General features: G+C 34.2%; 5 protein-coding genes across 5 annotated transcripts; all 5 read left to right on the top strand.

The window, feature by feature from the left end:
* Positions 1-3,774, top strand: LOC123204048 (probable LRR receptor-like serine/threonine-protein kinase At1g74360). Its single transcript, XM_044620588.1, has 2 exons — positions 1-322; positions 417-3,774. The coding sequence occupies exons 1-2, from the start codon at positions 259-261 to the stop codon at positions 3,608-3,610; spliced, it is 3,258 nt and encodes a 1,085-aa protein (XP_044476523.1). The 5' UTR covers positions 1-258; the 3' UTR covers positions 3,611-3,774.
* A 3,608-nt stretch (positions 3,775-7,382) lies between these two features.
* Positions 7,383-8,491, top strand: LOC123203821 (dCTP pyrophosphatase 1-like). Its single transcript, XM_044620265.1, has 2 exons — positions 7,383-7,777; positions 8,077-8,491. The coding sequence occupies exons 1-2, from the start codon at positions 7,658-7,660 to the stop codon at positions 8,311-8,313; spliced, it is 357 nt and encodes a 118-aa protein (XP_044476200.1). The 5' UTR covers positions 7,383-7,657; the 3' UTR covers positions 8,314-8,491.
* A 5,835-nt stretch (positions 8,492-14,326) lies between these two features.
* On the top strand, positions 14,327-15,201 carry LOC123204918 (dCTP pyrophosphatase 1-like). Its single transcript, XM_044621724.1, has 2 exons — positions 14,327-14,504; positions 14,804-15,201. The coding sequence occupies exons 1-2, from the start codon at positions 14,385-14,387 to the stop codon at positions 15,038-15,040; spliced, it is 357 nt and encodes a 118-aa protein (XP_044477659.1). The 5' UTR covers positions 14,327-14,384; the 3' UTR covers positions 15,041-15,201.
* A 3,663-nt stretch (positions 15,202-18,864) lies between these two features.
* LOC123204915 (dCTP pyrophosphatase 1-like) lies at positions 18,865-19,714 on the top strand. The gene is made up of 2 exons (XM_044621718.1): positions 18,865-19,017; positions 19,317-19,714. The coding sequence occupies exons 1-2, from the start codon at positions 18,898-18,900 to the stop codon at positions 19,551-19,553; spliced, it is 357 nt and encodes a 118-aa protein (XP_044477653.1). The 5' UTR covers positions 18,865-18,897; the 3' UTR covers positions 19,554-19,714.
* Positions 19,715-23,369: 3,655 nt separating this feature from the next.
* Positions 23,370-24,401, top strand: LOC123204932 (dCTP pyrophosphatase 1-like). Its single transcript, XM_044621749.1, has 2 exons — positions 23,370-23,525; positions 23,814-24,401. Exons 1-2 carry the CDS (start codon positions 23,406-23,408, stop codon positions 24,048-24,050), a joined length of 357 nt encoding a protein of 118 aa, XP_044477684.1. The 5' UTR covers positions 23,370-23,405; the 3' UTR covers positions 24,051-24,401.
* Positions 24,402-25,698: the final 1,297 nt, after the last annotated feature.

Consider the following 25,698-nt stretch of genomic DNA (forward strand, 5'->3'; position numbering starts at 1 on the left):
TTCTTAAAATTATTAATCACTGTTTACTAATCATTCTTTATTGAGAAAAAAATTTGTTTTGAAAACGAAATATTGAGAAAACTATTTAGCATTTTTTTCAAAGTTTGGTCTATGTTTCCAATTCCATTCAACATCAGCATAAGCAGGGCTGTTCCATTTATGAAGCTTGATCAACTGTAAGTAATTTTCCCCAGAAGGAGAAATAACAATAGAACAGAGAGGAAGAAATAAGAAAGATTTTGTTCTTACTGGATTATCATGTCAGACGATGAAACTGATCCCTGTCGTTTTGGGTTGTTCATATTTTTTATTCTAGTCTCAGGTACAGATGTAAAAATTCAATCTTTTTTTAATCATGTTCACCTTTTTCGAGGATGATTTTGTTGAAGAAGATGGTTTTTTTTTTTTTTTTGCAGTTACAGTTGTTGCAGGAGATTCTCTGGAAACAGACAAAGAAGTTTTATGGAACCTGAAGCTTTTTCTTGAAGAAAACAACCGTGTAAACAAAGGAAATTATTCAGAATGGAATCAGAACTCAAGCCCTTGTGAATGGTCTGGAGTTTTGTGCTCTTCTGATAAAGCCAGAGTCACCGGCCTTAATCTCTCTGACAATAACATTTCCGGCCAAGTTTTCGACAATTTTTCTGCCTTGACACAGCTCACTTATCTTGATCTCTCCAAAAACACTTTTGAAGGGTCTCTTCCTGAGGATTTGAGCGGCTGCCACAACCTCAAGTATCTCAATCTCTCTCACAACATTCTTGAGGGAGAGCTGAATTTGAATGGGTTGAGTAATTTAAAGGTTCTTGACTTGTCTTTGAATAGGATTTATGGGGAACTTCAGTTTAGTTTCCCTTCAATTTGTAACAAGTTAGTGGGGGCTAATCTTTCAGAGAACAATCTTACAGGAAGGATCGATAATTGCTTTAACGGGTGTGGAAATTTGAGGTATCTGGATTTGAGTGCTAATTATTTTAATGGGAACATATGGAGTGGATTGGTGCAGCTGGTGGAGTTTTCAGTTTCTCAGAATTACCTTAGTGGGCCTGTTTTGGATTCCATTTTTACAGAGAATTGCAGTCTTGAGATTTTAGACTTTTCTGAAAATGATCTCACTGGTCCTTTTCCTGGAAATGTTTCCAGTTGCAAGAACTTGGTTATCTTGAATTTATGGGGAAACAACTTTTCTGGGCCTATTCCGCCAGGGATTGGTTTGATTTCGAGTCTTGAGGCGTTATTCTTGGGGAATAACAGCTTTGATAGGGTGATTCCAGAGTCTCTTTTGAATCTGAGTAGGCTGGTCTTTCTGGATTTGAGCAAAAACAATTTTGGAGGTGACATACAGCCGATTTTTGGGAAATTTACTCAAGTGAAGTATCTTTTATTGCATGGAAATTTCTACACTGGTGGGGTATATTCTTCAGGTATTCTTAAGCTGCCTAGCCTTTCTAGATTAGACCTGAGCTTCAACAACTTCACCGGTCCATTGCCAATTGAAATCTCCCAAATGCAGAACTTGAAGTTCTTGGTCCTTTCGTATAACAATTTCAATGGCAATATTCCACCGGAGTATGGAAACTTGCCTGCAATTCAAGCTATTGATCTTTCCTTCAACCAGTTAACTGGATCAATACCACCTTCCTTTGGGAACTTGACATCTCTCTTGTGGTTAATGCTCGCAAACAATTCACTTTCGGGTGAAATTCCTGCCGAAATTGGGAATTGCTCTAGCTTGTTGTGGTTGAATCTCGCAAACAACCGGTTGTCTGGGAACATCCCAACTGAATTGACTAATATTGGGAGAGATCCCTTTTCAACTTTTCAGCTAAACCAACAACAAACTGACCAGATTAGTGTAGGCTCTGGTGAGTGCTTGACAATGAAGAGGTGGATTCCTGCAGACTACGCACCATTCAGTTTTGTGTATAACATCCTCACAAGAAAGAGTTGCAGAAGCTTATGGGATAGATTACTCAAAGGCAATGGCATATTCCCAGTTTGTGTTGGCGGTTCAAACGTTCGTACTTTTCAAATCACAGGCTATCTTCAACTCAGTGGGAATCAACTTTCTGGTGAGGTGCCTACTAATATTGGTAATATGCTGAATTTCAGCATGTTGCATTTGGGTTTTAATCAGTTCTATGGGAACCTGCCTCCACAGATTGATAAGTTGCCCTTAGTAGTTCTAAACTTAACTCGAAACGAGTTCTCAGGTGAAATTCCAACAGAAATTGGGAACATTAAATGCTTACAGGATCTTGATTTATCTTATAACAATTTCTCTGGCACATTCCCTGCTAGCTTCAATGAATTGAATGATCTGACCAAGTTCAATATCTCTTACAATCCATTTATTTCTGGCACAATTCCATCAACTGGGCAGTTAATAACACTTGAGAGCACGTCCTACCTTGGAGATCCACTTTTGATCCTTCCAGATTTTATTGCAAATTCCCCTGCTCAGCCTCCAAAACATGCCAAATCCAATGAAGGGACAAGGAAGACTAACTTGGCAGTAGTTCTGGCTTTCCCAGCTCTTATACTAGTGGCCTCAATATGTGGAATTTTGTCACTTGTAATCTGCATATCAGTGAAAAGTTCAGAGGAGCAACCAGGATATCTCTTGGAGGATTTAAAATACCGACATGATCTTGCGTCAAGCTCAGGAGGGTCATCGCCATGGCTGTCAGATACTGTTAAGGTCATTCGCTTAGACAAAACAGCATTTACTCATGCTGACATTTTAAATGCTACAAGCAGATATTCGGAAGATAGAATTATTGGGAAGGGAGGATTTGGTACAGTGTATCGAGGAGTATTGCCTGATGGAAGAGCAGTGGCAGTAAAGAGGCTACAAAGAGGAGGAATTGAAGGCGAAAAGGAATTCCGAGCTGAAATGGAGGTTCTCAGTGGGAATGGTTTTGGTTGGCCTCACCCAAATCTTGTCACACTCTATGGATGGTGCCTTGATGGATCAGATAAAATATTGGTGTATGAGTACATGGAAGGTGGAAGCTTGGAGGATCTTATATCAGATAGAACAAGATTAAGTTGGCGAAGACGTCTAGACATAGCAATTGATGTGGCACGCGCATTGGTATTCCTACACCATGAGTGCTATCCTTCTATTGTGCATCGTGATGTCAAAGCAAGCAATGTCCTATTAGACAAAGATGGCAAGGCACGGGTTACAGATTTTGGCCTTGCTAGAGTTGTTGATGCCGGGGATAGCCATGTGAGCACAATGGTAGCTGGAACAATTGGTTATGTGGCCCCAGAATATGGACAGACTTGGAAAGCCACAACAAAAGGCGATGTGTATAGTTATGGAGTTTTAGCGATGGAGCTAGCAACCGGAAGGAGGGCTGTCGATGGAGGGGAAGAATGTCTCGTGGAATGGGCCAGACGCGTTATGGGGAATGGGCGACATGGATTGGGTAGAAGTGTTATACCAGTTGTGCTTCTGGGGTCTGGACTAGCCGAGGGTGCAGAGGAAATGTGTGAGTTGCTTAGAATTGGGGTAAGCTGCACCTCAGAGGCACCACAGGCTAGACCAAATATGAAGGAGGTGCTGGCAATGTTGATCAAACTACTTCCTTATTACGGTTGAAATTTTGAAACCGGTAACAAATTCAGAATTTGTCAATAATTCTAGGGCCTTTAGATACCTGTACACATATACATACGTAATTTTGTTGCTCTTATTCTTCTTGTACACAAACATTCATCATTTATACATACCAAAGAAGAAGATAATCACATTTGTTCATCAAATTACTGTAGTGACATAATTCATTTTGATCCATATGCAAACCCTTTTTTTGGTAACGAGGTACTCCATCTGAACAGAACTGTCCCTTCGTGGTTGAACCAATCGTACCAAATAGGTAAAACTCCGAATCTAATGAACGATTCCACAACTATTGCTTTAGTTAAGTCAATAGTTTGATCTTAAAATTATTCTCTTATACATAAAGTCCTATTTTTTGTCACTAACATTGGGGGCATCCATATGCAAACTTCAGACTGAACAAACACGGAAATGTGAATGTTTGATTGATTGACTTATAAATCAGCAATGAAGCTTTCTAGAAAACATGGCAACAAGATGCAACATTTCACCTAAAATTATGGGCCCTTTTAGAGCGCTACCTAATACCTTGATGGGCACATTGGAATTCTTACATTCTCCATCACAAGTCAAAGCTGTGCTGGTGGGTTTACCAGAAACTTCAAAGTCTTTGAGACCTCTGATCTGATCACCTCAATTTCTGTGCTTTTCAATGTGTTCTCAAAATACCCACTTTCATTTTTTTTTTTTCGAAGATGCTCACTTTCATTTTTTTTTTTTTTTTTGCTTGTTGATTCTTAGAGTTTCAGTGCTCAAAATTGTGCGAGATAAATTACTGTTGGGTTCTTAAGAAGGCAGTGGTAAGAAAAGATGTCATTTTGAGGTACATTAAACCTTGAATATCAAAATTTTTTAATGGTCTTGATTGTCTTTATCTTTGTATGTTCAACTGGCTTGATAGCCATAGATTCCACAGATTCCCCTCCTCTAAATGTGAGTTGTGATTTCTCTCAATTCAATCAGTTTAGCTTTCTTAAAAAATTTTGCCACTGGAAAATCTAGCTTCCGTGTTTTATGCCTTTAACTCAGAACTGGGTTTTCCTGATCCTATTTCTGATTTGGGTGACTCTAGCTGCCTATTAGCATTATGTTTGGAGGGAGCTGCTTTCTTATGCTGCATTGATTTCATATATGCAACTTTTGTTTTAACAATTTCTGTTACAATAAAACTATGGGTAACACTTTTGAGTATATAAATAAATACACACATAATGTGTTATTATATAATTAGATGATTTTAATTAATGATAAAATAACACTCAATCATATAATAACACATCATGTGTTTGTGTACGCAAAAGTGGATACGCATTTCATTGCGTTTTGTGTTATGGACTTTTGATTGAGTCCACATTACTCCATACTGTGTCTTTCTCCCCTTTAAGGCTTCCATGTTCATTGTAATTGAAACACCATAAAATGCAGGAAAATTCTGCTCATTCCTCAAAGATCTGTCTGAATATTTATTTCAGTGTTTTGATCTACCAGATTGTGAGTTGATGTTTATAGTAGTACCAAGGAAATTCGTTTTATCTACTAACCAAAGTTTAACTTAAGAACTACCCAACTCATGCATTGTCACCTTGGAAGTGCGTTTTTGAAATGCCTCGAAACTAGTGCAAAATGTTTTTGGGGTGCTTTGAAAATATAAAAAAATTTTGAAACGTGTTTCTTCTCCTTGTTGTTTAATCTATTTCATGTTTCACTTTACATTACAATTTTGAACTTTAACTATGATTTCATATCCCCTCTTTTGTGTAACATCTGAAGTTTCTCTCCACTTCGACATGCCAAAACTTATCTCTTTTCCATCTCCAGTTTCTTCAATTATCAACAAACACTAAAAAAATTAGTTTCATTATATTTGATATGCACTATTTATTTGGTTATCGGTTGTAGGCCAAATTGATTGAGTGCACATCACATAGTTACTAAAAAGTTGCTAAAAAAAAAAATACATGTTGTATTTTTTAATAATATTTATAACAAAAACCTTATATTTTTTATATTTATATGCTTTACCACATTTTCATTTTCTATATCTTTTAGAAAATACGTTTCAATGTTTTCTTTTTCACGTTTTCATTTTTGTGCTTCATAGATTGTCACGTCTTAAGATGCATTGCCACTAGGATCGAGGTATTTGCCCATTCAGGGCACACTGTTGTGAAGTAGTCTTTCTTTCTTTGTATAGTTGTATCTCTATACATTCAAAATGGACATAAATTTTGCTCGCTGAAGGTGCTACAGTATTGATTCTATCCATATGAAAACTTCAAACAATTGCATTTGCTCATAGAGTTTGACTGACTTATAAGAGGCTGAATGTGCATGTTTTTTTATTTTTTTCGACAATTACAGTGTTGACTACTGGTTAGGTTGCCCTTTTGCTCTCTGGTCAGAAGTCAAAGAAGAAGCAGAAGGCAGGGACATGGTCAGCAATTGAGCTTTCTAGAGTGGCAGTCTAATGCACCATTTCACCGCAAACTGTGGACCCTTTAGCTCATCTAAAACCTTTATGGGTACACTGGAATTATTAGACAAATTTTTAACTTTTTAATAAATAAAAATATATTGTGTTGTAAAAATTATTTTGGATAAACCCAATATAATAAATCAATCAACCATAATTCTAAGATTTACGTATAAATTATAAAATACTGAATTAAATATTTTAAGGTTATAGAAATATTTGGATATTCATACAATTTGAACCTGTAAAACTACTAAGATTTCCTTTCGATATAACTTGGTTTTCCATTCAAAAAACCTCCCTAAATAATTAGTTTTCTATAAAGTAAACTATACTGCAATTATAATGTATCAGGTTTCGGAGCGAGAACCTTTGTCAATATATAGTAAAATAATTGACTCAATTATAATTAATTTAGGGTTATAGGAATATCTGGATCTTCATACAATTTAAATTTGTAAAGCTACTAAGATTACCTTTCGATATAACTTGGTTTTCCATTCAAAAAACCTCCCTAAATAATTAGTTTTCTATAAGGTAAACTATACTATAATTATAATGCATTAGGTTTTGGAGCGAGAACCTTGTCAATATATAGCAGAGTAATTGACTCAATTAAGGTCCAATAAACGTCAAGACTCACATTTATGTTGTCCACCCAAATATAATTTTTAAGTATATTGAATTTATTTTTATTGATTACTTAAACTCATCTGTAAACTGATATTAGACTATTTAATTAGAATTTTTTTATTAAACTAAAATCATAATTAATGTTAGCCTACATCAGGTTTTTTTCCAACATGTATAAGATGTTGTTATGAGCTCTCTCTATTTAAGAAAAGCCAAATCGCCTGGAATTGTGGGCACAGGTATGATCATTTTAAGAAATAAGATTCCACTTTTGCTAATAGCTATAGTTTTGTTAAATTCCTAACATATAACTATAGCCTGACCAATGCCCCCAGGGAAGCTTGAATGGCAAAGGTGTTCAATGCAGTGTTGTGAAACTAGTTACTGAATCAAAAGTTTTATCAGTTCCATTCAAATAGGATTCCTTGGTAGAAAAACAAAATTATAGACTGACCGACATAATCAAGCTCAGCCACTTGTTGGCACATTTCTTGAGCTCATGGATTGCATAACAGAAAATCTGTCACAAATTGTCCAGATTGGAATCGTATTTTACAGGATTCATAAAACGTGTTTAAATCATTGATGCTTGAACCCATAAGATCCAAGAAGAATAATTGCCCTTCTAGTACAACAAATTCTGAAAATTCACCAAGAAAGACCAGTTGCGGGCATTCTTCCGGTAAAAGAAACTTTGCAGGTGGAGAAAGTGATATCAAGTCATGGATGTAAAAACGGAGACATCTTTGTCATACCTCACATGATATTGTTCTAAGGGAACACTCAAGTGCCCTCCACTAAATTTACTGTGCTTTTTTTTTTCTTTGGAAGTCTCTCTCTCTCAGTTGTATTTAACTTTGGACGTGCATGAGCCTTAAGTGAACCATAGCCAAGAGAAGAAGAAGAAAAAGAATCTAGAGATGGAGAAAAATGATGATAAAGATGTTTCTCTTCAGGAACTCAGAGACATGCTTGCAGAATTTGTTGAAGTTAGAGGATGGGATCAATACCACAGTCCCAGAAATCTCCTTCTAGCACTAGTAAGACTGTTCTATCTATAAATATGCAATTTTAGTTTAAATTAAGATTGCTCTTTTAACAATATGAGACCCTTAGGTGAATCCCGTATCGACATAACACGGAAGAGAAGTTGGACATGAATGAGTCATGAATATGCATCTTATATAGCTTGGGATGCTAAGACGAGACTAGTTAAATAATAGTTTTTTAAACTGTTAAGACACGTTTTGATTTGTAAAACCTAACAACAAAACTATGATGAACGGTGTATCTAATGTTACAAAAAATCTATACATTTTTCATATATGTTTTTATGCAGGTGGGGGAGGTTGGAGAGCTTTCTGAAATATTTCAATGGAAGGGAGAAGTGGCAAGGGGACTACCCAATTGGAGTTCTGATGATAAGGAACATGTAGAGGAAGAGCTCTCAGATGTTTTGCTTTATCTAGTTCGTCTTGCTGATGTTTGTGGGCTCGATCTTGGCCAAGCTGCACTTACAAAGATAGTGAAGAATGCGAGAAAATACCCAATTGGCAATCAAAAATTTTCTACCTAAAAGTCTTGCTCTCATCTCTCCTCACTATTTTCATTTTATTTTGCTCTTCTTGTTGTTTTCTTTTGCAGAGATCTTGTTGTTGAGTCTGATTTGTGAGAGAGAAGTAGTATGCTATAATTTCAGAGTTCAATTAGAATAAATTAATGTCTCTTTTAGCGTCTTAATCATCTTGTTTAGCAAAGAAGGGCCTTTGGAGGCCATAACATATTTATAGTTGAGGCATCTCATCTTCACCCAAAAGATTATAGTATCTTAGTAAAACCCTGGGGCGGTCAACTAGTTTCACAATTAGTATACTTAGTTTGTTAAAAGTTTAATATTAAAATATAACCAAAATGATTTAAACCTTTGCTCTCATATTTAGAATATCAAGTTTTTGTCTCTCAGATTACCTTCGCAACTAATAAATTGTTCCTTGTGCACAATAATTGCCAGAGCTAACGCCTAGCCTATGATTTAAAGAAAGCTAGCTAGTCCCTTAAAATTGTGATTCTGATGGGCTTGGGCTGATGCTCATTTCTCATGCGCTAGGAGCATATAACCCCTAAAGATATTGATGGAGAGCAAATAAAATTGGTCACACCTTATTCAACTGCCTAATGCTAAAGTACCTAATTGAGTATTTAAATAATGTGTCACAATTTTAGCTAACCAACTTTAGAGCCCCAATTTGGAGAAAGAGCGATGCATGGAATGAAATGAAGAAATCTTATCAAAGAAATAAACATGTTTAATGGTGATGCAATGCAATATTACTTTCAAACAAATAATCATCAAATGTAGCTTCCCGCTATGATTGCTTTCCAAACAAAATTGATTTGTCTCTGTTCCATTATGTTTTCTTCATGGAAAAATTGACTACACATCAAGATCCACTACCATGTATATATTCTCAAGACTTCCATTCACTGCCAAAAAAAAAAAAATACTAACTTTAACAAGAGAAACAATATTAAAGGGATAATTTTGGCCTTTATAAGTACTTTTTTTTTCTAATTTTAACTATCAATTATTTATACTCGTTAAAACAAAAAAAAATTTATGATTTTAACAATGGAAAAATACTTGTTAAAAACCTATTTTATGTTGTTAAAAAGTTTTAACAACGAAAAAAACTCTATCACCAACTGTCATTATAGCTTTTGTTGTTAAAAGTTTTAGCGACGAGAGTAAGAGAAATTTTCCTCTCATTAAAGCTTTTGTTTTTTTTGTAGTGATTGAAACTAAAAGTGGCAATGGGTCGGGTTGGGCTGGGCTGGGGTAAGGCCTGCACAATAGTGGGCCTTACGAGCCAGACCAACCCATAGAAAGCATAAGACCCACAACTCGGCCTTATATATAGGATCGGATCGAGCCCAACAGTAATGGGTTGGTCGATTAATTTTAATAAAAATAATTTTTTATTTTAATTTTTTAAATAATTATGAAAACAGTAACATACTAGGCTAACCCACAGGCCTTGTGTTTAGGCTCAAGGCCTGGCCTGACAGCTATAGTAGTAGACTGGACCATATTCCAATGCTTCAAGTCGGGCCAACCATTTGATGTAACATCCGAATTCAGGTGTGTCAGTAAACTCCACTTCCAAAATTACCCCTAGAATGGATTTTATAACTTGTTGTGTAAAGAAATCGCAAAAGAATCATAGAAAACTACTAAATGAGCAATATTTTTCAAAGGGGGTAAAATGGTCATTTTATAAAGATTCAAGAGACAAAGTGGGAATTAAAATTGAAGGGCACACTTGAAATTATATGGTGGTGCTAAGGGTTTTTGGTAATTGACTAAGGATAAAATAGTAATTTATGGAAAAGGTTAAGGGCAAAATGGTCCAAAAGGCTTATAAATTATATAATCTATTCATCTTCTTCCTTATTGCCGAGAACTCCATGAAATTAAGCTAAAGTTTTTCCCTTAACCAAAATTTGTCCAAAAACCTAGCTAAACCACCTAATTTCCAGAGGCCCCAGTTATAAAAAGTGTAGATCTGTCAATTCTGGTCAGTTCTAAGGTAAGAAATTTAATTTTTAAGATATGTGAAATTTGAGAGTTTGATGGATGATTATATTTTTGGTTGATTAAGGTTGCCAAGAAGAAGAAAAGAAGGTGAATAAGCTTAAATCACCTATTTGGCAAAGAAAATGTAAGAATTTCATACTTTACATACTTAAAGTAAATTTGAGTTAGGTTATTTAAATAACCTTTACTTATATCAGTATGTAAGGTATTAGAATTAAGGTGATTTATGCTTAAAAGGATAAAGAAATTCATTATGATTCAGGATGTAATTTTTGGCCATAAGGGTAAAAAGGTAATTTTGGCCATAAGGGCAAAAATGTCATTTTATGTGATATAGGTTAATGTTGTTTAATTATGTGTATGTTATGTGAAATAACCCTTATATTAAGCCTATATTGTATAATTGAAATTGGTTTGAGGCATGATATATATATATATAAATGCATGAGAAAATAATATGATATTTGAGAAGGAATGAAAAGAATAAGGGAAAATAACAAATGCGCATATTTCATATTATGGTTATATATGCATACATGAGGAATCATAACATATGCATGATTTAGAAAAAATAAAGAAAGAGGAAAAATATTTTCTAAGTCATGCATGTTTTTATAATGACTCATATGATATAGGAAAGCAGAAAACATACTTAAAATCCTTACACGCCAGTTGTACTGTGTGGACAGCAAATAAAATAATCGGTTGTACTGTGTGGACAACCAGCTGTACTGTGTGGACAGCAAATAAAATAATCGGTTGTACTGTGTGGACAACCAGCTGTACTGTGTGGACAGCAAAAGAAAAATATCAGCTGTACTGTGTGGACAGCAAAGAAAAATATCAGCTGTACTGTGTGGACAGCAAAGAAAAATATTAGCTGTACTGTGTGGACAGCAAAGAAAAAAAAAATGCGTGTAAGAGAGAATTATACTTTGTATGGTGACTGCAAGTACTATCATATGTAGTCTAGATCGATCAATGAGAAAGAGAGAGAAACAAATTAGTAAATATTTTATGAAAGTCATTTGCATTAGAATTATGCATACAAGCCTGTGTGGCTGATAAAGAGTTAAGAAAGATGTACGAACAGAAAATAGAAATGTCATGACACTCATACATGCATAAATCATAATGAGTGATTCATATCTGTATAATAAGGAAAGGAATAAATGTGTGAAAGAAAAGAAGGATGATACGTGTTAAATGCGTGTTCTGTGTTAATTATTTTGTTGTAAATAGTTCAGACACGCTAAGTATAAAAAAGATTAGAGAAGATTAGTACTGGTATAAAATACTTTAAGTGTTTAGTATGATTTTCTTACTGAGCCATAGTCGCTCACTCCGTTTAATTTAATATTTTACAGGTAAAGAAATGCAGCAAAGGTTCCCGGGGAGCACTAATGAGACATGAGGCTAAGGCAGGAAGGCACCATAATTTTGTTGACTTAAATGTTATGATGTATATGTAATATATATATATATATATATGACTAGTTTGGAAAATTAGTTATAAAGTTTCTGTGGGTGATAATTTTTTTTTATGATAGTTATTATTATGTACTTATTTTATTTATTATGATTATGTGATGAAAATCCAGTCGATTGGTAGGACTGGTTTGTGTGAATTACAAATTGGAAGTGTTACAGGGCATAATGAAAAAGAGAAAAATATTCCCCGGGCCCTCTAAAATAGGGGAACTCATGCCGTTCTTCTGTAACACACCCAATGGTTAGGAGAGGTTACATTTGACACCTCTAATTGGAACAAAATTGTGTCTACTAATTAAAAAATGTTTTAAACAATGCACAAGTACATCTAAGCTTTAGTAAAGGTAAGTCAATGTTTCACAAATTTAACAAAGGCTCAAATCTAGGTTTTCACTTTGGAAGTTCTAATGTTTTACTAGTTTTCTAACCTTTAATGTCGATTAATAAGTGATGTTATAACATGTAGGATGCCTCTGGACATGGCATTGGGAAATTGAAATCATGCATCCAAACTACCAGTAGGCGAAGTAAAAGTTTGCTTGGATTTATTTTTATTGATTACTTAAATTCATCTGTAAATTGATATTGAACTATTTAATTAGGGGTCTTTTTATTAAACTAAAATCATAATTAATATTAGCTTACATTAAGTTTTTTCCAACATGTATAAGATGTTGTTATGAGCTCTCTCTATAAAGTATAAGTTCGATTCTCTTTAGTAATGTCAATTCTTCAATTTTGGCTTGATAGATTGAGTTGGTTACTTGGCTATTTCATGATTTTTGACTGTTGATTTTATTTGTATTCTGCTGTTGATTGATAATCTTGTGCTTTTTTCTATGACTGCAGCATATGGATGACAGGAAAGACTGTGAAATGTAATTTAAATTCATGAATATCAATAATAACAATGTTATATGCATATAATTTTGAATATATAATTGGATATACAGATCATATGTCATCATGTGATTGAATGTTATTTTATCTTTAATTCAAAATCATTTAATTATATAATGATATATCATTATATATTCAATTATATACTCAAAACTGTATGTATATAATTTTATCATTCTCTTTTCCTAGTTCTGTTCCGTAGACATAAGTTTTTTTCTGCATTGACCCTGGTGCTTTGGTTTCTCCTTTTAGTTCTATTTTCAAACTGTTGCACCAGAATGTTTTTGCTTGTTGTAGGTGCAAACTTACAGCCCAAGGGCAAGTCCTAGCAGAAGTCCTATTCCAAGGCAACTTTCAAGTTCAAGCCCTCGGCTTTCTAGCACGAAGTGAGAAGCAGCATCAAGCGGTGGCGAATGCTTGCTGCCTCGACAACCACCATAAACGAATAGCAATCGCATGCATACAAATCAAGCATGAAAAATATATGATTCTTTTTTATAAATACAAAATTTTACAAAACCTGTATTTTTTTAAAATTAGCAATATTAAGGTGTGAACTCTACCAATTTGATGTATCAACGGACAACCAAATAAAACCAATTTTTTGAGCTTTTGTAAGATAGTTGGAGAAGCCAAAGATGAATTTTAACACGCTAGAAAGGATATGAATTTTTACATGTTGGAGAGGAAAGAAGCTTCATATGTTGAAGAGGAGGAGATTAAATTAGGGTTAAGGTTTGAAATTGACAAAGAGAGTGTAAAACATGAAATCTATTAGCTTGCTAGGCACAAGATAACAGTGGACAGTAGAAGATATGCACATGAAAAGAACATGCACAAATGTTTTTCTTGCCTTGATTAAGAAAAAATTGTATATAAAGTTGGCTATGTGGGTCAACACTATCATGGAGGTTAGGAAGCCAAATCGCCTCGAATTGTGGGCACAGGTATGATCATTTTAAGAAATAAGATTCCACTTTTGCTAATAGCTATAGTTTTGTTAAATTCCTAACATATAACTATAGCCTGACCAATGCCCCCAGGGAAGCTTGAATGACAAAGGTGTTCAATACAGTGGTTGTAAAATCAATCATTGAATCAAAAGTTTTATCAGTTCTATGTGGTTAGTTCGATCCTATAAGGGTGATCTAATTTAAGTAGGATTCCTTGGTAAAAAAACAAAATTATAGACTGACCGACATAATCAAGCTCAGCCACTTGTTGGCACATTTCTTGAGCTCATGGATTGCATAACAGAAAATCTGTCGCAAATTGTCCAGATTGGAATCGTATTTTACAGGATTCATAAAACATGTTTAAATCATTGATGCTTGAACCCATAAGATCCAAGAAGAATAATTGCCCTTCTAGTACAACAAATTCTGAAAATTCACCAAGAAAGACCAGTTGCGGGCATTCTTCCGGTAAAAGAAACTTTGCAGGTGGAGAAAGTGATATCAAGTCATGGATGTAAAAACGGAGACATCTTTGTCATACCTCACATGATATTGTTCTAAGGGAACACTCAAGTGCCCTCCACTAAATTTACTGTGTTTTTTTGTTTCTTTGGAAGTCTCTCTCTCTCGGTTGTATTTAAATTTGGACGTGCAAGAGCCTTAAGTGAACCATAGCCAAGAGAAGAAGAAGAAAAGAATCTAGAGATGGAGAAAAATGATGATAAAGATGTTTCTCTTCAGGAACTCAGAGTCATGCTTGCAGAATTTGCTGAAGTTAGAGGATGGGATCAATATCACAGTCCCAGAAATCTTCTTCTAGCACTAGTAAGACTGTTCTATCTATAAATATGCAATTTTAGTTTAAATTAAGATTGCTCTTTTAACAATATGAGACCCTTAGGTGAATCTCATATCGACATAACATGAAAGAGATGTTGGACATGAATGTGTCATGAATATGCATCTTACATAACTTGGGATACTAAGATGAGACTAGTTAAATAATAGTTTTTTAAACTGTTAAGACACGTTTTGACTTGTAAAACCTAACAACAAAACTATAATGAACGGTGTATCTAATGTTACAAAAAATCTATACATTTTTCATATATGTTTTTATGCAGGTGGGGGAGGTTGGAGAGCTTTCTGAAATATTTCAATGGAAGGGAGAAGTGGCAAGGGGACTACCCAATTGGAGTTCTGATGATAAGGAACATTTAGAGGAAGAGCTCTCAGATGTTTTGCTTTATCTAGTTCGTCTTGCTGATGTTTGTGGGCTTGATCTTGGCCAAGCTGCACTTACAAAGATAGTGAAGAATGCGAGAAAATACCCAATTGGCAATCCAAAATTTTCGACCTAAAAGTTTTGCTCTCATCTCTCCTCACTATTTTCATTTTATTTTGCTCTTCTTGTTGTTTTCTTTTGCAGAGATCTTGTTGTTGGGTCTGATTTGTGAGAGAGAAGTAGTATGCTATAATTTCAGAGTTCAATTAGAATAAATTAATCTCTCTTTTAGCGTCTTAATCATCTTGTTTAGCAAAGAAGGACCCTTGGAGGCCATAACATATTTATAGTTGAGACATCTCATCTTCACCCAAAAGATTATAGTATCTTAGTGAGTGAAACCCTGGGGCAGTCGACTAGTTCTACAACTAGTGTACTTAGTTAGTTAAGAATTTAATCTTGAAATATAATCAAAATGATTTAAACCTTTGCTCTCGTATTTGGAATATCAAGTTTTTGTCTCCCATATTACCTTCGCAACTAATAAATTGTTCCTTGTGCACAACAATTGCCAGAGCTAAAGTCTAGCCTATGATTTAAAGAAAGCTAGCTAGTCCCTTAAAATTGTGATTCTGATGGGCTTGGGCTGATGCTCATTTCTCATGCGCTAGGAGCATATAACCCCTAAAGATATTGATGGAGAGCAAATAAAATTGGTCACACCTTATTCAACTGCCTAATGCTAAAGTACCTAATTGAGTATTTAAATAATGTGTCACAATTTTAGCTAACCAACTTTAGAGCCCCAATTTGGAGAAAGAGCGATGCATGGAATGAAATGAAGAAATCTTATCAAAGAAATAAACATGTTTAATGGTGATGCAATGCAATATTACTTTCAAACAAATAATCATCAAATGTAGCTTCCCGCTATGATTGCTTTCCAAACAAAATTGATTTGTCTCTGTTCCATTATGTTTTCTTCATGGAAAAATTGACTACACATCAAGATCCACTACCATGTATATATTCTCAAGACTTCCATTCACTGCCAAAAAAAAAAAAAAAATACTAACTTTAACAAGAGAAACAATATTAAAGGGATAATTTTGGCCTTTATAAGTACTTTTTTTTTCTAATTTTAACTATCAATTATTTATACTCGTTAAAACCAAGAAAATTTATGATTTTAACAATGGAAAAATACTTGTTAAAAGCCTATTTTATGTTGTTAAAAAGTTTTAACAACGAAAAAAACTTTATCACCAACTGTCATTATAGCTTTTGTTGTTAAAAGTTTTAGCGATGAGAGTAAGAGAAATTTTCCTCTCATTAAAGCTTTTGTTTTTTTTGTAGTGATTGAAACTAAAAGTGGCAATGGGTCGGGTTGGGCTGGGCTGGGGTAAGGCCTGCACAATAGTGGGTCTTACGAGCCAGACCAACCCATAGAAAGCATAAGACCCACAACTCGGCCTTATATATAGGATCGGATCGAGCCCAACAGTAATGGGTTGGTCGATTAATTTTAATAAAAATAATTTTTTATTTTAATTTTTTAAATAATTATGAAAACAGTAACATACTAGGCTAACCCACAGGCCTTGTGTCTAGGCTCAAGGCCTGGCCTGACAGCTATAGTAGTAGACTGGACCATATTCCAATGCTTCAAGTCGGGCCAACCATTTGACACCTCTAATTGGAACAAAATTGTGTCTACTAATTAAAAAATGTTTTAAACAATGCACAAGTACATCTAAGCTTTAGTAAAGGTAAGTCAATGTTTCACAAATTTAACAAAGGCTCAAATCTAGGTTTTCACTTTGGAAGTTCTAATGTTTTACCAGTTTTGCTAACCTTTAAGGTCGATTAATAAGTGATGTTATAACATGTAGGATGCCTCTGACATGGACATGGCATTGGGAAATTGAAATCATGCATCCAAACTACCAGTAGGCGAAGTAAAAGTTTGCTTGGATTTATTTTTATTGATTACTTAAATTCATCTGTAAATTGATATTGAACTATTTAATTAGAGGTCTTTTTATTAAACTAAAATCATAATTAATATTAGCTTACATTAAGTTTTTTCCAACATGTATAAGATGTTGTTATGAGCTCTCTCTATAAAGTATAAGTTCGATTCTCTTTAGTAATGTCAATTCTTCAATTTTGGCTTGATAGATTGAGTTGGTTACTTGGCTATTTCATGATTTTTGACTGTTGATTTTATTTGTATTCTGCTGTTGATTGATAATCTTGTGCTTTTTTCTATGACTGCAGCATATGGATGACAGGAAAGACTGTGAAATGTAATTTAAATTCATGAATATCAATAATAACAATGTTATATGCATATAATTTTGAATATATAATTGGATATACAGATCATATGTCATCATGTGATTGAATGTTATTTTATCTTTAATTCAAAATCATTTAATTATATAATGATATATCATTATATATTCAATTATATACTCAAAACTGTATGTATATAATTTTATCATTCTCTTTTCCTAGTTCTGTTCCGTAGACATAAGTTTTTTTCTGCATTGACCCTGGTGCTTTGGTTTCTCCTTTTAGTTCTATTTTCAAACTGTTGCACCAGAATGTTTTTGCTTGTTGTAGGTGCAAACTTACAGCCCAAGGGCAAGTCCTAGCAGAAGTCCTATTCCAAGGCAACTTTCAAGTTCAAGCCCTCGGCTTTCTAGCACGAAGTGAGAAGCAGCACCAAGCGGTGGCGAATGCTTGCTGCCTCGACAACCACCATAAACGAATAGCAATCGCATGCATACAAATCAAGCATGAAAAATATATGATTCTTTTTTATAAATACAAAATTTTACAAAACCTGTATTTTTTTAAAATTAGCAATATTAAGGTGTGAACTCTACCAATTTGATGTATCAACGGACAACCAAATAAAACCAATTTTTTGAGCTTTTGTAAAATAGTTGGAGAAGCCAAAGATGAATTTTAACACGCTAGAAAGGATATGAATTTTTACATGTTGGAGAGGAAAGAAGCTTCATATGTTGAAGAGGAGGAGATTAAATTAGGGTTAAGGTTTGAAATTGACAAAGAGAGTGTAAAACATGAAATCTATTAGCTTGCTAGGCACAAGATAACAGTGGACAGTAGAAGATATGCACATGAAAAGAACATGCACAAATGTTTTTCTTGCCTTGATTAAGAAAAAATTGTATATAAAGTTGGCTATGTGGGTCAACACTATCATGGAGGTTAGGAAGCCAAATCGCCTCGAATTGTGGGCACAGGTATGATCATTTTAAGAAATAAGATTCCACTTTTGCTAATAGCTATAGTTTTGTTAAATTCCTAACATATAACTATAGCCTGACCAATGCCCCCAGGGAAGCTTGAATGACAAAGGTGTTTAATACAGTGGCTGTAAAATCAATCATTGAATCAAAAATTTTATCAGTTCTATGTGGTTAGTTCGATCCTATAAGGGTGATCTAATTTAAGTAGGATTCCTTGGTAAAAAAACAAAATTATAGACTGACCGACATAATCAAGCTCAGCCACTTGTTGGCACATTTCTTGAGCTCATGGATTGCATAACAGAAAATCTGTCGCAAATTGTCCAGATTGGAATCGTATTTTACAGGTTTCATAAAACATGTTTAAATCATTGATGCTTGAACCCATAAGATCCAAGAAGAATAATTGCCCTTCTAGTACAACAAATTCTGAAAATTCACCAAGAAAGACCAGTTGCGGGCATTCTTCCGGTAAAAGAAACTTTGCAGGTGGAGAAAGTGATATCAAGTCATGGATGTAAAAACGGAGACATCTTTGTCATACCTCACATGATATTGTTCTAAGGGAACACTCAAGTGCCCTCCACTAAATTTACTGTGCTTTTTTTGTTTCTTTGGAAGTCTCTCTCTCTCGGTTGTATTTAAATTTGGACGTGCAAGAGCCTTAAGTGAACCATAGCCAAGAGAAGAAGAAGAAAAGAATCTAGAGATGGAGAAAAATGATGATAAAGATGTTTCTCTTCAGGAACTCAGAGTCATGCTTGCAGAATTTGCTGAAGTTAGAGGATGGGATCAATATCACAGTCCCAGAAATCTTCTTCTAGCACTAGTAAGACTGTTCTATCTATAAATATGCAATTTTAGTTTAAATTAAGATTGCTCTTTTAACAATATGAGACCCTTAGGTGAATCTCATATCGACATAACATGAAAGAGATGTTGGACATGAATGTGTCATGAATATGCATCTTACATAACTTGGGATACTAAGATGAGACTAGTTAAATAATAGTTTTTTAAACTGTTAAGACACGTTTTGACTTGTAAAACCTAACAACAAAACTATAATGAACGGTGTATCTAATGTTACAAAAAATCTATACATTTTTCATATATGTTTTTATGCAGGTGGGGGAGGTTGGAGAGCTTTCTGAAATATTTCAATGGAAGGGAGAAGTGGCAAGGGGACTACCCAATTGGAGTTCTGATGATAAGGAACATTTAGAGGAAGAGCTCTCAGATGTTTTGCTTTATCTAGTTCGTCTTGCTGATGTTTGTGGGCTTGATCTTGGCCAAGCTGCACTTACAAAGATAGTGAAGAATGCGAGAAAATACCCAATTGGCAATCCAAAATTTTCAACCTAAAAGTTTTGCTCTCATCTCTCCTCACTATTTTCATTTTATTTTGCTCTTCTTGTTGTTTTCTTTTGCAGAGATCTTGTTGTTGGGTCTGATTTGTGAGAGAGAAGTAGTATGCTATAATTTCAGAGTTCAATTAGAATAAATTAATCTCTCTTTTAGCGTCTTAATCATCTTGTTTAGCAAAGAAGGACCCTTGGAGGCCATAACATATTTATAGTTGAGGCATCTCATCTTCACCCAAAAGATTATAGTATCTTAGTAAAACCTTGAGGGCGGTCAACTAGTTCCACAACTAGTATACTTAGTTAGTTAAAAGTTTAATATTAAAATATAACCAAAAAGATTTAAACCATTGCTCTCGTATTTGGAATCTCAAGTTTTTGTCATTCAGATTACCTTTGCAACTAATAAATTGTTCCTTGTACACAATAATTGCCAGAGCTAAAGTCTAGCCTATGATTTAAAGAAAGCTAGCTAGTCCCCTAAAATTGTGATTCTGATGGGCTTGGGCTGATGCTCATTTCTCATGCGCTAGGAGCATATAACCCCTAAAGATATTGATGGAGAGCAAATAAAATTGGTCACACCTTATTCAACTGCCTAATGCTAAAGTACCTAATTGAGTATTTAAATAATGTGTCACAATTTTAGCCAACCAACTTTAGAGCCCCAATTTGGAGAAAGAGCGATGCATGGAATGAAATGAAGAAATCTTATCAAAGAAATAAACATGTTTAATGGTGATGCAATGCAATATTACTTTCAAACAAATAATCATCAAATGTAGCTTCCCGCTATGATTGCTTTCCAAACAAAACTGATTTGTCTCTGTTCCATTATGTTTTCTTCATGGAAAAATTGACTACACATCAAGATCCACTACCATGTATATATTCTCAAGACTTCCATTCACTACCAAAAAAAAAAAAATACTAACTTTAACAAGAGAAACAATACTAAAGGGATAATTTTGGCCGTTATAAGTACTTTTTTTTCTAATTTTAACTATCAATTATTTGTATTCGTTAAAACCAAAAAAATTTATGATTTTAACAATGGAAAAATGCTTGTTAAAAGTCTATTTTATATTGTTAAAAAGTTTTAATAACGAAAAAAACTCTGTCATCAACCGTCGTTATAGCTTTTGTTGTTAAAAGTTTTAACGACGAGAGTAAGAGAAATTTTCCTCTCATTAAAGCTTTTGTTTTTTTTGTAGTGATTGAAACTAGAAGTGGCAATGGGTCGGGTTGGGCTGGGCTGAGGTAAGGCCTGCACAATAGTGGGCCTTACGAGCCAGACCAACCCATGGAAAGCATAAGACCCACAACTCGGCCCTATATATAGGATCGGATCGAGCCCAACAGTAATGGTTTGGCCGATTAATTTTAATAAAAATGATTTTTTATTTTAATTTTTTAAATAATTATGAAAACAGTAACATACTAGGCTAACCCACTGGCCTTGTGTCTAGGCTCAAGGCCTGGCTTGACCGCTATAGTAGTAGATTGGACCATATTCCAATGCTTCAAGTCGGGCCAACCATTTGACACCTCTAATTGGAACAAAATTGTGTCAACTAATTAAAAAATGTTTTAAACAATGCACAAGTACATTTAAGTTTTAGTAAAGGTAAGTCAAGGTTTCACAAACTTAACGAAGGCTCAAATCTAGGTCTTCACCTTAGAAGTTCTAATGTTTTACCAGTTTTACTAACCTTTAAGGTCGATTAATAAGTGATGTTATAACATGTAGGATGCCTCTGACATGGACATGGCATTGGGAAATTGAAATCGTGCATCCAGACTACCAGTAGGCGAAGTAAAAGTTTGCTTGGATTTATTTTTATTGATTACTTAAATTCATCTGTAAATTGATATTGGACTATTTAATTAGGGGTCTTTTTATTAAACTAAAATCATAATTAACATTAGCTTACATCAAGTTTTTTCCAACATGTATAAGATGTTGTTATGAGCTCTCTCTATAAAGTGTAAGTTCTATTCTCTTTAGTAATGTCAATTCTTCAATTTTGGCTTGATAGATTGAGTTGGTTACTTGGCTATTTCATGATTTTTGACTGTTGATTTTATTTGTATTCTGCTGTTGATTGATAATCTTGTGCTTTTTTCTATGACTGCAGCATATGGATGGCAGGAAAGACTGTGAAATGTAATTTAAATTCAGGAATATCAATAATAACAATGTTATATACATATAATTTTGAATATATAATTGGGTATACAGATGATATGTTATCATATGATTGAGTGTTATTTTATTTTTAATTCAAAATCACTTAATCACATAAGGACATATCATTACATACCTAATTATATACTCAAAACTGTATGTATATAATTTTATTATTCTCTTTTCCTAGTTCTGTTCCGTAGACATAAGTTTTTTTCTGCATTGACCCTGGTGCTTTGGTTTCTCATTTTAGCTCTATTTTCAAACTGTTGCACCAGAATGTTTTTGCTTGTTGCAGGTGCAAACTTACAGCCCAAGGGCAAGTCCTAGCAGAAGTCCTACTCCAAGGCAACTTTCAAGTTCAAGCCCTCGGCTTTCTAGCACGAAGTGAGAAGCAGCATCAAGCAGTGGCGAATGCTTGCTGCCTCGACAACCACCATAATCGAATAGCAATCGCATGCATACAAATCAAACATGAAAAATATATGATTCTTTTTTATAAATTCAAAATTTTACAAAACCTGTATTTTTTTAAAATTAGCAATATTAAGGTGTGCACTCTACCAATTTGATGTATCAACGGACAACCAAATAAAACCAATTTTTTGAGCTTTTGTAAAATATTTGGAAAAGCCAAAGATGAATTTTAACACGCTAGAAAGGTTATGAATTTTTACATGTTGGAGAGGAAAGAAGCTTCATATGTTGAAGAGAAGAGGAGATTAAATTAGGGTTAAGGTTTGAAATTGACAAAGAGAGTGTAAAACATGAAATCTATTAGCTTGCTAGGCACAAGATAACAGTGGACAGGGGAAGATATGCACATGAAAAGAACATGCACAAATGTTTTTCTTGCCTTGATTAAGAAAAAATTGTATATAAAGTTGGTTATGTGGGTCAACACTATCATGGAGGTTAGGAAGCCAAATCGCCTCGAATTGTGGGCACAGGTATGATCATTTTAAGTAATAAGATTCCACTTTTGCTAATAGCTATAGTTTTGTTAAATTCCTAACATATAACTATAGCCTGACCAATGCCCCCAGGGAAGCTTGAATGACAAAGGTGTTCAATGCAGTAGTTACGAAACCAGTCACTGAATCAAAAGTTTCATCAATTCCATATGGTTAGTTCGACTCTAAAAGGGTGATCTAATTCAAGTAGGATTCCTTGATAAAAAAATAAAATTATAGACTGACCGACATAATCAAGCTCAGCCACTTGTTGGCACATTTCTTGAGCTCATGGATTGCATAACAGAAAATCTGTCACAAATTGTCCAGATTGGAATCGTATTTTACAGGATTCATAAAACATGTTTAAATCATTGATGCTTGAACCCATAAGATCCAAGAAGAATAATTGCCCTTCTAGTACAACAAATTCTGAAAATTCACCAAGAAAGACCAGTTGCGGGCATTCTTCTGGTAAAAGAAACTTTGCAGGTGGAGAAAGTGATATCAAGTCATGGATCTAAAAACGGAGACATCTTTGTCATACCTCACATGATATTGTTCTAAGGGAACACTCAAGTGCATTCCACTAAATTTACTGTGCTTTTTTTTTTCTTTGGAAGTCTCTCTCTCTCAGTTGTATTTAAATTTGGACGTGCATGAGCCTTAAGTGAACCATAGCCAAGAGAAGAAGAAGAAAAAGAATCTAGAGATGGAGAAAAATGATGATAAAGATGTTTCTCTTCAGGAACTCAGAGTCATGCTTGCAGAATTTGCTGAAGTTAGAGGATGGGATCAATATCACAGTCCCAGAAATCTTCTTCTAGCACTAGTAAGACTGATCTATCTATAAATATGCAATTTTAGTTTAAATTAAGATTGCTCTTTTAACAATATGAGACCCTTAGGTGAATCTCATATCGACATAACATGAAAGAGATGTTAGACATGAATATGCATCTTACATAGGTTGGGATGCTAAGATGAGACTAGTTAAATAATAGTTTTTTAAACTGTTAAGACACGTTTTGACTTGTAAAACCTAACAACAAAACTATAATGAACGGTGTATCTAATGTTACAAAAAATCTATACATTTTTCATATATGTTTTTATGCAGGTGGGGGAGGTTGGAGAGCTTTCTGAAATATTTCAATGGAAGGGAGAAGTGGCAAGGGGACTACCCAATTGGAGTTCTGATGATAAGGAACATTTAGAGGAAGAGCTCTCAGATGTTTTGCTTTATCTAGTTCGTCTTGCTGATGTTTGTGGGCTTGATCTTGGCCAAGCTGCACTTACAAAGATAGTGAAGAATGCGAGAAAATACCCAATTGGCAATCCAAAATTTTCTACCTAAAAGCTTTGCTCTCATCTCTCCTCACTATTTTCATTTTATTTTGCTCTTCTTCTTGTTTTCTTTTGCAGAGATCATGTTGTTGGGTCTGATTTGTGAGAGAGAAGTAGTATGCTATAATTTCATAGTTCAATTAGAATAAGTTAATCTCTCTTTTAGCGTCTTAATCATCTTGTTTAGCAAAGAAGGGCCCTTGGAGGCCATAACATATTTATAGTTAAGGCATCTCATCATCACCCAAAAGATTATAGTATCTTAGTGAAACCGTGGGGGCGGTTGACTAGTTCCACAACTAGTGTACTTAGTTAGTTAAAAGTTTAACTTTAAAATGTGGTCGAAGGGATTTAAAACTTTGCTCCCATACTTAAAATCTCAAGTTTTTGCCACTCAAATTACCCTTGCAGCTAATAAATTGTTCCTTCTGCACAATAATTGCCGGAGCTAAAGTCTAGCCTATGATTTAAAGAAAGCTAGCCAGTCCATTAAAATTGTGATTCTGATGGGCTTCGGCTGATGCTCATTTCTCATGTGCAAGAAGCACCTAACCCCTAAAGATATTGACGGAGAGCAAATAAAATTGGTCACACTTTATTCAACTACATAACGCTAAAGTATCTAATTGACGCTAAAGTATCTAATTGAGTATTCAAATTATGTATTATAATTTTAACTAACCAACTTCAAAGCTCTAATTCAGAGAAAGAGGGATGCATGGAATGCAATGAAGAAATCTTATCAGAGAAATAAACATGTTTAATGGTGATGCAATGCAATATTACTTTCAAACAAATAATCATCAAGTGTAGCTTCCCGCTATGATTGCTTTCCAAACAAAACTGATTGGTCTCTGTTCCATTATGTTTTCTCCATGGAAAAATTGACTACACATCAAGATCCACTACCATGTATATATTCTCAAGACTTCCATTCATTAATAAAAAAAAAAAAAAAAAAACTAGTTTTAGCGAGAGAAACAATACTAAAGGGATAATTTCAGTCGTTATAAGTAATTTTTTCTTGATTTTAACTATCAATTATTTATATTCGTTAAAACCAAAAAAATTTATGACTTCAATAGAAGAAAAATAGTTTTTAAAAATCTATTTTATATCTTTAAAAAGTTTTAACAACGAAAAAAAATCTTTGTCATCAACTATCGTTATAACTTTTATCGTTAAAAATATTAATGACATGAATAAGAGAAATTTTCCTCATTAAAGCCTTTTTTTTTTTTGTAGTGATTGAAACTATAAGTTGCGATGGATTGGGCAGGGTTGGGCTAAGACTTGTACAATAGTGGCCTTACAAGTCAGACCAACTCATAAAAAGTATAAGACTCACAACCCGACCCTATATATAGGATTGGGTTGGTTCCAATAATAACATATCGACCCATTAATTTTAATAAAAAACAATTTTTTATTTTAATTTTTTAAATAATTATGAAAATAGTAATAGACCGGGCTCACCCATGGGCCTTGTGTCTAGGCTCAAGGTCTAGCCCAACCACTATAGTAGTAGATTGGGCCATTTTCCTGGGCTTCAAGTTGGGCTGACCATTTGACACCTCTAATTGGAACTAAATTGTGTCAACTATTTAAGAAATATTTTAAACAATGCACAAGTTCATCTAAGCTTTACCAAATATACT

This window comes from Mangifera indica, chromosome 20, assembly GCF_011075055.1.
Source record: "Mangifera indica cultivar Alphonso chromosome 20, CATAS_Mindica_2.1, whole genome shotgun sequence".
Classification (NCBI taxonomy): domain Eukaryota; kingdom Viridiplantae; phylum Streptophyta; class Magnoliopsida; order Sapindales; family Anacardiaceae; genus Mangifera; species Mangifera indica.

Coding starts and splice junctions, on each gene's coding strand:
- LOC123204048 (XM_044620588.1), top strand. CDS start 259: ATGTCAGACGATGAAACTGATCCCTGTCGTTTTGGGTTGTTCATATTT. Junction 323..416: donor ATTTTTTATTCTAGTCTCAG/GTACAGATGTAA, acceptor TTTTTTTTGCAG/TTACAGTTGTTGCAGGAGAT.
- LOC123203821 (XM_044620265.1), top strand. CDS start 7,658: ATGGAGAAAAATGATGATAAAGATGTTTCTCTTCAGGAACTCAGAGAC. Junction 7,778..8,076: donor GAAATCTCCTTCTAGCACTA/GTAAGACTGTTC, acceptor GTTTTTATGCAG/GTGGGGGAGGTTGGAGAGCT.
- LOC123204918 (XM_044621724.1), top strand. CDS start 14,385: ATGGAGAAAAATGATGATAAAGATGTTTCTCTTCAGGAACTCAGAGTC. Junction 14,505..14,803: donor GAAATCTTCTTCTAGCACTA/GTAAGACTGTTC, acceptor GTTTTTATGCAG/GTGGGGGAGGTTGGAGAGCT.
- LOC123204915 (XM_044621718.1), top strand. CDS start 18,898: ATGGAGAAAAATGATGATAAAGATGTTTCTCTTCAGGAACTCAGAGTC. Junction 19,018..19,316: donor GAAATCTTCTTCTAGCACTA/GTAAGACTGTTC, acceptor GTTTTTATGCAG/GTGGGGGAGGTTGGAGAGCT.
- LOC123204932 (XM_044621749.1), top strand. CDS start 23,406: ATGGAGAAAAATGATGATAAAGATGTTTCTCTTCAGGAACTCAGAGTC. Junction 23,526..23,813: donor GAAATCTTCTTCTAGCACTA/GTAAGACTGATC, acceptor GTTTTTATGCAG/GTGGGGGAGGTTGGAGAGCT.